The sequence below is a fragment of the Oncorhynchus clarkii genome, chromosome 19 (genome assembly GCF_045791955.1).
Source record: "Oncorhynchus clarkii lewisi isolate Uvic-CL-2024 chromosome 19, UVic_Ocla_1.0, whole genome shotgun sequence".
Taxonomy (NCBI): Eukaryota; Metazoa; Chordata; class Actinopteri; order Salmoniformes; family Salmonidae; genus Oncorhynchus; species Oncorhynchus clarkii.
Genome location: NC_092165.1, coordinates 62,501,059 through 62,512,051, shown reverse-complemented (window position 1 = coordinate 62,512,051; position 10,993 = coordinate 62,501,059). Strand labels below are relative to the sequence as shown.

The following is a 10,993-nucleotide window of genomic DNA, read 5'->3' as shown; positions in this document are numbered from 1 at the left end:
CAGGCCTAACTGTGCTGGCTGTGTTGTTCCAGGCCTAACTGTGCTGGCTGTGTTGTTCCAGGCCTAACTGTGCTGGCTGTGTTGTTCCAGGCCTAACTGTGCTGGCTGTGTTCTCCAGGCCTAACTGTGCTGGCTGTGACAGTGCTGTTCCTCATTAAAATTGAATGTCAGTTGATTTGAATGTTAATAAAAGGCAGACTGAATACTGAGCTTCCTGCTTTGCCTCCATGGAGACAGACAGTAGAGATAAATAGAGGACTTGTCTTTGTTTCTGTGCCATTATACAGGCTGTGACAGCATGGGCAGCTCCATTGAGGCTATCTCCATTTTGAAGTAGTACATTTTTTTATTCATGATTGGCAGATCCCTCCCGATAACCCGGTTGGACATGACTCGAACTCTCACCCAGTTGACTTCATTAAAATGGGTGGAAGCCCTGAATCGTTCTGCCCATACTAATATGTCCTTTTGGCCACTAGAGTCATCTATCATTCTCTATGGGACAGACTCAAAATGGCTGCCAGACAAGTCTACCCATTATGGCATCATTGACTTGAATGTGGATGTCCAGCCCATTCTACTCTTGTAATTCTGTGGCGTTTCCCCGACAGTGGCTGATAGGAGACAGGGAGACCCACTGTGGGATCATCTGTTCCCGGACACAGGGCAAGCCGGTGTGTGGCTCTGATGGGCGGAGCTACGATACCGGCTGTGACCTGCAGAGGGCGCGCTGCAAGGACCGTTCTCTGACGCTGGCACACCGCGGACGATGTCGAGGTGAGGCTGAGACCCACATACATACATTGTGTAGGAGCGCTATACACACGCACACACACAAGCACACAAGCACACACACCACACACACACACACACACATACACACGCACACACACCACACACACACACACACACACACACACACACACACATTGTGGCTGGTCTTTTGTGTTTCAGGTAAAAACTCGGTGAGGATTGACCAGCTTCCAGTAGTTGCTGCTCCAACATCAGTCTCAGAGGGGAAGAACCTGGAACTGGAAGGTCTGTCTGCCTGCCTGCCTGCCTGCCTGCCTGCCTGCCTGCCTGTCTGTCTGTCTGTCTGTCTGTCTGTCTGTCTGCCTGTCTGTCTTTGGGGGCGCTGGTCTAAAGTAGTGCACTATATAGGGAATTGGGCTCTGGTCTAAAGTAGTGCACTATATAGGGAATAGGGCTCTGGTCTAAAGTAGTGCACTATATAGGGAATAGGGTCTCTGGTCTAAAGTAGTGCACTATATAGGGAATAGGGCTCTGGTCTAAAGTAGTGCACTATATAGGGAATAGGGTCTCTGGTCTAAAGTAGTGCACTATATAGGGAATAGGGTGTCATTTCAGTCACATCCACAACGCGGACAGAGCTGTTGAACTCAAGCCCAGGCCAGGTCCACGCGAACTGCTGGTGATTTGCTGAATCTGAAATCCTACGGGAGGGCTGTGATTGGTTAATGACCTTTTACATGTATAAAATGTTCAATTTCTTCTAAAGTAACAGAGCCCACTCTGCTACCTAGTCTTCTAAAGTATCAGAACCCACTCTGCTACCTAGTCTTCTAAAGTAACAGAGCCCTTTTCCAATCCTAATGTGGGATTGAAATAATGAAAAACTACCTACCAAATCTATTCATTTTAAAATGTTAATTACTTCTCCATTATCCATTATCATTCACCTGATAGACATCAATTGTTTTACTAACGTATGATTGGGGTTCCTGGGTTGCCGGTTTGCATCGGAGGGGGTCCCTGGACCATCAAGATATATATATAAAATGTTGTTAATATTAAGAAAAAATCCTGAGAAATACTCCATATTTTAGAGCACACAATAGGGAGTATAATGAGGCCAAGATGTAGTCTGCACCATGTACGGGTCACAGATCATATGGTCTAATGACTCCAAGATGTGGTCTGCACCATGTATGGGTCACAGATCATATGGTCTAATGACTCCCAAGATGTGGTCTGCACCATGTACGGGTCACCAGATCATATGGTCTAATGACTCCCAAGATGTGGTCTGCACCATGTATGGGTCACAGATCATATGGTCTAATGACTCCAAGATGTGGTCTGCACCATGTACGGGTCACCAGATCATATGGTCTAATGACTCCCAAGATGTGGTCTGCACCATGTATGGGTCACAGATCATATGGTCTAATGACTCCAAGATGTGGTCTGCACCATGTACGGGTCACCAGATCATATGGTCTAATGACTCCCAAGATGTGGTCTGCACCATGTATGGGTCACAGATCATATGGTCTAATGACTCCAAGATGTGGTCTGCACCATGTACGGGTCACCAGATCATATGGTCTAATGACTCCCAAGATGTGGTCTGCACCATGTATGGGTCACAGATCATATGGTCTAATGACTCCCAAGATGTGGTCTGCACCATGTACGGGTCACAGATCATATGGTCTAATGACTCCAAGATGTGGTCTGCACCATGTATGGGTCACAGATCATATGGTCTAATGACTCCAAGATGTGGTCTGCACCATGTACGGGTCACAGATCATATGGTCTAATGACTCCCAAGATGTGGTCTGCACCATGTATGGGTCACAGATCATATGGTCTAATGACTCCAAGATGTGGTCTGCACCATGTACGGGTCACAGATCATATGGTCTAATGACTCCCAAGATGTGGTCTGCACCATGTACGGGTCACAGATCATATGGTCTAATGACTCCCAAGATGTGGTCTGCACCATGTATGGGTCACAGATCATATGGTCTAATGACTCCCAAGATGTGGTCTGCACCATGTACGGGTCACAGATCATATGGTCTAATGACTCCCAAGATGTGGTCTGCACCATGTATGGGTCACAGATCATATGGTTTAATGACTCCAAGATGTGGTCTGCACCATGTACGGGTCACAGATCATATGGTCTAATGACTCCAAGATGTGGTCTGCACCATGTACGGGTCACAGATCATATGGTCTAATGACTCCAAGATGTGGTCTGCACCATGTACGGGTCACAGATCATATGGTCTAATGACTCCCAAGATGTGGTCTGCACCATGTACGGGTCACAGATCATATGGTCTAATGACTCCCAAGATGTGGTCTGCACCATGTACGGGTCACAGATCATATGGTCTAATGACTCCCAAGATGTGGTCTGCACCATGTACGGGTCACAGATCATATGGTCTAATGACTCCCAAGATGTGGTCTGCACCATGTACGGGTCACAGATCATATGGTCTAATGACTCCCAAGATGTGGTCTGCACCATGTACGGGTCACAGATCATATGGTCTAATGACTCCCAAGATGTGGTCTGCACCATGTACGGGTCACAGATCATATGGTCTAATGACTCCCAAGATGTGGTCTGCACCATGTACGGGTCACAGATCATATGGTCTAATGACTCCCAAGATGTGGTCTGCACCATGTATGGGTCACAGATCATATGGTTTAATGACTCCAAGATGTGGTCTGCACCATGTATGGGTCACAGATCATATGGTCTAATGACTCCAAGATGTGGTCTGCACCATGTACGGTTCACAGATCATATGGTCTAATGACTACCAAGATGTGGTCTGCACCATGTATGGGTCACAGATCATATGGTCTAATGACTCCCAAGATGTGGTCTGCACCATGTATGGGTCACAGATCATATGGTCTAATGACTCCCAAGATGTGGTCTGCACCATGTACGGGTCACAGATCATATGGTCTAATGACTCCCAAGATGTGGTCTGCACCATGTACGGGTCACAGATCATATGGTCTAATGACTCCCAAGATGTGGTCTGCACCATGTACGGGTCACAGATCATATGGTCTTACAGGAAGCATGTATAGGTCTAAAATGAGCTTTAAACACTTTCATTGTGATTAAAATGATACAAATGTACGAAACATGTTGATACATTTTTCTTTAGGGGATATCAAGTCTTAAATTTCAAAGTTGATATAAAACGAACTTTAGAAGCATTTTTAAAACAAAAAAAATACAATACACATTTTAAGACTGATGACTGATAAGGTCCTACCTTTGTATACCTGTTGTGCATGCTGGGACAGTAAATGCAGGTATACCTGTCCTTTGTTTGTGCATGCTGGGACAGTAAATGCAGGTATACCTGTCCTCTGGTTGTGCATGCTGGGACAGTGAATGCAGGTATACCTGTCCTCTGGTTGTGCATGCTGGGAGAGTGAATGCAGGTATACCTGTCCTCTGGTTGTGCATGCTGGGAGAGTAAATGCAGGGCAGGTGTACCTGTAGTTCAGTGGAGGCTCAATAATGTCTGGAACATAGTAAATCAAACACCTGGAAACAACTCTGCTCCGGTCTTTACCACGAGCCCATCCTCCCTAATTAAGGAGCCACCAACCTTCTGTGCTGTAGTTTTGAATGCTGTGACGGTGAATGAATACAGGTACAGTATACCTGCCCTTGTGTTTGTATTTCAGACGGAGGCCAGTCTAAGTGCAGGGTGGAGAGGAATCAGGCTCTGGAGCAGGCTAAGAGACCTCAGGGGTCCATCTTCATCCCAGAATGCAACGAGGACGGAACCTTCGCCCAGGTCTGTCTCTCTCAGGAGTCTTCATCTCTGGGAGCCAATTGCAAAACACCGGGAAACTTTGCAGGAAATCCAAAATCCCGGTTGGAGGAATTATAGGAGACTTTCTCTGTTTGTTTTTTTTTTTTTAAACCTGGACATTTTGGGACACCATTGTCATGGACCCTCCAGTATACATGTACCTGTTTCCCACCTGTCTCTGTCCTGTGCTTTCTGCTCTCTACAGGTGCAGTGTCACACTCTGACAGGATACTGCTGGTGTGTCACCACCGACGGCAAACCAGTCAGCGGTTCCTCCGTGCACAACAGGACCCCTGTGTGTTCAGGTACCTTGAGAGATTAACGACAGGGCTGGGTGTTCAGGTACCTTGAGAGATTAACGACAGGGCTGGGTGTTCAGGTACTGTTAGAGATTAGAGACAGGGCTGGTTGTTCAGGTACTGTTAGAGATTAGGGGCAGGGCTGGGTGTTCAGGTACTGTTAGAGGTTAGGGGCAGGGCTGGGTGTTCAGGTACTGTTAGAGATTAGGGGCAGGGCTGGGTGTTCAGGTACTGTTAGAGGTTAGAGACAGGGCTGTGTGTTCAGGTACCGTTAGAGGTTAGAGACAGGGCTGTGTGTTCAGGTACCGTTAGAGATTAGAGACAGGGCTGGGTGTTCAGGTACCGTTAGAGGTTAGAGACAGGGCTGGGTGTTCAGGTACCGTTAGAGATTAGAGACAGGGCTGGGTGTTCAGGTTAGAGGCAGGGCTGGGTGTTCAGGTTAGGGGCAGGGCTGGGTGTTCAGGTACCATTAGAGATTAGAGACAGGGCTGGGTGTTCAGGTACCGTTAGAGATTAGAGACAGGGCTGTGTGTTCAAGTACCGTTAATTAGAGACAGGGCTGGGTGTTCAGGTACCGTTAGAGATTAGAGACAGGGCTGGGTGTTCAGGTACCGTTAGAAATTAGAGACAGGGCTGGATGTTCAGGTACCTTGAGAGATTAGAGACAGGGCTGGGTGTTCAGGTACCGTTAGAGATTAGAGATAGGGCTGGGTGTTCAGGTACCGTTAGAAATTAGAGACAGGGCTGGATGTTCAGGTACCTTGAGAGATTAGAGACAGGGCTGGGTGTTCAGGTACCGTTAGAGATTAGAGACAGGGCTGGGTGTTCAGGTACCTTGAGAGATTAGAGACAGGGCTGGGTGTTCAGGTACCGTTAGAGGTTAGGGGCAGAGCTGGGTGTTCAGGTACCGTTAGAGGTTAGAGACAGGGCTGGGTGTTCAGGTACCGTTAGAGGTTAGAGACAGGGCTGGGTGTTCAGGTTAGAGACAGGGCTGGGTGTTCAGGTACCGTTAGAGATTAGAGACGGGGCTGGGCTGGGTGTTCAGGTACCGTTAGAGGTTAGGGGCAGGGCTGGGTGTTCAGGTACCGTTAGAGGTTAGGGGCAGGGCTGGGTGTTCAGGTACCGTTAGAAAGTAGAGACAGGGCTGTGGGTTCAGGTACCATTAGAGATTAGAGACAGGGCTGGGTGTTCAGGTACCGTTAGAGATTAGGGGCAGGGCTGGGTGTTCAGGTACCGGTAGAGGTTAGAGACAGGGCTGGGTGTTCAGGTACCGTTAGAGGTTAGGGGCAGGGCTGGGTGTTCAGGTACCGTTAGAGGTTAGGGGCAGGGCTGGGTGTTCAGGTACCGTTAGAGGTTAGAGACAGGGCTGGGTGTTCAGGTACCGTTAGAGGTTAGAGACAGGGCTGGGTGTTCAGTTTAGAGACAGGGCTGGGTGTTCAGGTACCGTTAGAGATTAGAGACAGGGCTGGGTGTTCAGGTTAGAGACAGGGCTGGGTGTTCAGGTTAGAGACAGGGCTGGGTGTTCAGGTTAGAGACAGGGCTGAGTGTTCAGGTACCGTTAGAGATTAGAGACAGGGCTGGGTGTTCAGGTACCGTTAGAGATTAACAACAGGGCTGGGTGTTCAGGTACCGTTAGAGATTAGGGGCAGGGCTGGGTGTTCAGGTACCGTTAGAAAGTAGAGACAGGGCTGTGGGTTCAGGTACCGTTAGAGGTTAGAGACAGGGCTGGGTGTTCAGGTTAGAGACAGGGCTGGGTGTTCAGGTACCGTTAGAGGTTAGAGACAGGGCTGGGTGTTCAGGTTAGAGACAGGGCTGGGTGTTCAGGTACCGTTAGAGGTTAGAGACAGGGCTGGGTGTTCAGGTTAGAGACAGGGCTGGGTGTTCAGGTTAGAGACAGGGCTGGTTGTTCAGGTTAGAGACAGGGCTGAGTGTTCAGGTACCGTTAGAGATTAGAGACAGGGCTGGGTGGTCAGGTACTGTTAGAGATTAGGGGCAGGGCTGGGTGTTCAGGTACTGTTAGAGGTTAGGGGCAGGGCTGGGTGTTCAGGTACTGTTAGAGATTAGGGGCAGGGCTGGGTGTTCAGGTACTGTTAGAGGTTAGAGACAGGGCTGTGTGTTCAGGTACCGTTAGAGGTTAGAGACAGGGCTGTGTGTTCAGGTACCTTGAGAGATTAACGACAGGGCTGGGTGTTCAGGTACCTTGAGAGATTAACGACAGGGCTGGGTGTTCAGGTACTGTTAGAGATTAGAGACAGGGCTGGGTGTTCAGGTACTGTTAGAGATTAGGGGCAGGGCTGGGTGTTCAGGTACTGTTAGAGGTTAGGGGCAGGGCTGGGTGTTCAGGTACTGTTAGAGATTAGGGGCAGGGCTGGGTGTTCAGGTACTGTTAGAGGTTAGAGACAGGGCTGTGTGTTCAGGTACCGTTAGAGGTTAGAGACAGGGCTGTGTGTTCAGGTACCGTTAGAGATTAGAGACAGGGCTGGGTGTTCAGGTACCGTTAGAGGTTAGGGGCAGGGCTGGGTGTTCAGGTACCGTTAGAAAGTAGAGACAGGGCTGTGGGTTCAGGTACCATTAGAGATTAGAGACAGGGCTGGGTGTTCAGGTACCGTTAGAGATTAGGGGCAGGGCTGGGTGTTCAGGTACCGGTAGAGGTTAGAGACAGGGCTGGGTGTTCAGGTACCGTTAGAGGTTAGGGGCAGGGCTGGGTGTTCAGGTACCGTTAGAGGTTAGGGGCAGGGCTGGGTGTTCAGGTACCGTTAGAGGTTAGAGACAGGGCTGGGTGTTCAGGTACCGTTAGAGGTTCGAGACAGGGCTGGGTGTTCAGTTTAGAGACAGGGCTGGGTGTTCAGGTACCGTTAGAGATTAGAGACAGGGCTGGGTGTTCAGGTTAGAGACAGGGCTGGGTGTTCAGGTTAGAGACAGGGCTGGGTGTTCAGGTACCGTTAGAGATTAGAGACAGGGCTGGGTGTTCAGGTACCGTTAGAGATTAACAACAGGGCTGGGTGTTCAGGTACCGTTAGAGATTAGGGGCAGGGCTGGGTGTTCAGGTACCGTTAGAAAGTAGAGACAGGGCTGTGGGTTCAGGTACCGTTAGAGGTTAGAGACAGGGCTGGGTGTTCAGGTTAGAGACAGGGCTGGGTGTTCAGGTACCGTTAGAGGTTAGAGACAGGGCTGGGTGTTCAGGTTAGAGACAGGGCTGGGTGTTCAGGTACCGTTAGAGGTTAGAGACAGGGCTGGGTGTTCAGGTTAGAGACAGGGCTGGGTGTTCAGGTTAGAGACAGGGCTGGTTGTTCAGGTTAGAGACAGGGCTGAGTGTTCAGGTACCGTTAGAGATTAGAGACAGGGCTGGGTGGTCAGGTACTGTTAGAGATTAGGGGCAGGGCTGGGTGTTCAGGTACTGTTAGAGGTTAGGGGCAGGGCTGGGTGTTCAGGTACTGTTAGAGATTAGGGGCAGGGCTGGGTGTTCAGGTACTGTTAGAGGTTAGAGACAGGGCTGTGTGTTCAGGTACCGTTAGAGGTTAGAGACAGGGCTGTGTGTTCAGGTACCTTGAGAGATTAACGACAGGGCTGGGTGTTCAGGTACCTTGAGAGATTAACGACAGGGCTGGGTGTTCAGGTACTGTTAGAGATTAGAGACAGGGCTGGGTGTTCAGGTACTGTTAGAGATTAGGGGCAGGGCTGGGTGTTCAGGTACTGTTAGAGGTTAGGGGCAGGGCTGGGTGTTCAGGTACTGTTAGAGATTAGGGGCAGGGCTGGGTGTTCAGGTACTGTTAGAGGTTAGAGACAGGGCTGTGTGTTCAGGTACCGTTAGAGGTTAGAGACAGGGCTGTGTGTTCAGGTACCGTTAGAGATTAGAGACAGGGCTGGGTGTTCAGGTACCGTTAGAGGTTAGAGACAGGGCTGGGTGTTCAGGTACCGTTAGAGATTAGAGACAGGGCTGGGTGTTCAGGTTAGAGGCAGGGCTGGGTGTTCAGGTTAGGGGCAGGGCTGGGTGTTCAGGTACCATTAGAGATTAGAGACAGGGCTGGGTGTTCAGGTACCGTTAGAGATTAGAGACAGGGCTGTGTGTTCAAGTACCGTTAATTAGAGACAGGGCTGGGTGTTCAGGTACCGTTAGAGATTAGAGACAGGGCTGGGTGTTCAGGTACCGTTAGAAATTAGAGACAGGGCTGGATGTTCAGGTACCTTGAGAGATTAGTGACAGGGCTGGGTGTTCAGGTACCGTTAGAGATTAGAGACAGCGCTGGGTGTTCAGGTACCGTTAGAAATTAGAGACAGGGCTGGATGTTCAGGTACCTTGAGAGATTAGAGACAGGGCTGGGTGTTCAGGTACCGTTAGAGATTAGAGACAGGGCTGGGTGTTCAGGTACCTTGAGAGATTAGAGACAGGGCTGGGTGTTCAGGTACCGTTAGAGATTAGGGGCAGGGCTGGGTGTTCAGGTACCGGTAGAGGTTAGAGACAGGGCTGGGTGTTCAGGTACCGTTAGAGGTTAGGGGCAGGGCTGGGTGTTCAGGTACCGTTAGAGGTTAGAGACAGGGCTGGGTGTTCAGGTTAGAGACAGGGCTGGGTGTTCAGGTACCGTTAGAGATTAGAGACGGGGCTGGGTGTTCAGGTTAGAGACAGGGCTGGGTGTTCAGGTTAGAGACAGGGCTGGGTGTTCAGGTTAGAGACAGGGCTGAGTGTTCAGGTACCGTTAGAGATTAGAGACAGGGCTGGGTGTTCAGGTACCGTTAGAGATTAACAACAGGGCTGGGTGTTCAGGTACCGTTAGAGATTAGGGGCAGGGCTGGGTGTTCAGGTACCGTTAGAAAGTAGAGACAGGGCTGTGGGTTCAGGTACCGTTAGAGGTTAGAGACAGGGCTGGGTGTTCAGGTTAGAGACAGGGCTGGGTGTTCAGGTACCGTTAGAGGTTAGAGACAGGGCTGGGTGTTCAGGTTAGAGACAGGGCTGGGTGTTCAGGTACCGTTAGAGGTTAGAGACAGGGCTGGGTGTTCAGGTTAGAGACGGGGCTGGGTGTTCAGGTTAGAGACAGGGCTGGGTGTTCAGGTTAGAGACAGGGCTGGGTGTTCAGGTTAGAGACAGGGCTGAGTGTTCAGGTACCGTTAGAGATTAGAGACAGGGCTGGGTGTTCAGGTACCGTTAGAGATTAACAACAGGGCTGGGTGTTCAGGTACCGTTAGAGATTAGGGGCAGGGCTGGGTGTTCAGGTACCGTTAGAAAGTAGAGACAGGGCTGTGGGTTCAGGTACCGTTAGAGGTTAGAGACAGGGCTGGGTGTTCAGGTTAGAGACAGGGCTGGGTGTTCAGGTACCGTTAGAGGTTAGAGACAGGGCTGGGTGTTCAGGTTAGAGACAGGGCTGGGTGTTCAGGTACCGTTAGAGGTTAGAGACAGGGCTGGGTGTTCAGGTTAGAGACAGGGCTGGGTGTTCAGGTTAGAGACAGGGCTGGGTGTTCAGGTTAGAGACAGGGCTGGGTGTTCAGGTTAGAGACAGGGCTGAGTGTTCAGGTACCGTTAGAGATTAGAGACAGGGCTGGGTGTTCAGGTACCGTTAGAGATTAACAACAGGGCTGGGTGTTCAGGTACCGTTAGAGATTAGGGGCAGGGCTGGGTGTTCAGGTACCGTTAGAAAGTAGAGACAGGGCTGTGGGTTCAGGTACCGTTAGAGGTTAGAGACAGGGCTGGGTGTTCAGGTTAGAGACAGGGCTGGGTGTTCAGGTACCGTTAGAGGTTAGAGACAGGGCTGGGTGTTCAGGTTAGAGACAGGGCTGGGTGTTCAGGTACCGTTAGAGGTTAGAGACAGGGCTGGGTGTTCAGGTTAGAGACAGGGCTGGGTGTTCAGGTTAGAGACAGGGCTGGTTGTTCAGGTTAGAGACAGGGCTGAGTGTTCAGGTACCGTTAGAGATTAGAGACAGGGCTGGGTGTTCAGGTACCGTTAGAGATTAGGGGCAGGGCTGGGTGTTCAGGTACCGTTAGAAAGTAGAAACAGGGCTGTGGGTTCAGGTACCATTAGAGATTAGAGACAGGGCTGGGTGTTCAGGTACCGTTAGAGATTAGAGACAGGGCTGGGTGTTCAGGTT

General features: G+C 50.2%; 1 protein-coding gene across 1 annotated transcript in view; it reads left to right on the top strand.

The window, feature by feature from the left end:
* The first annotated feature begins 513 nt into the window (after positions 1-513).
* Positions 514-10,993, top strand: part of LOC139374548 (SPARC related modular calcium binding 1) — a 147,314-nt gene continuing 136,834 nt past the window's right edge. The window contains exons 1-5 of the mRNA XM_071115539.1: positions 514-528; positions 612-777; positions 955-1,038; positions 4,486-4,598; positions 4,822-4,921. Coding sequence (XP_070971640.1) covers positions 514-528; positions 612-777; positions 955-1,038; positions 4,486-4,598; positions 4,822-4,921 — 478 coding nt within the window. The remainder of the gene's footprint in view (positions 529-611; positions 778-954; positions 1,039-4,485; positions 4,599-4,821; positions 4,922-10,993) is intronic.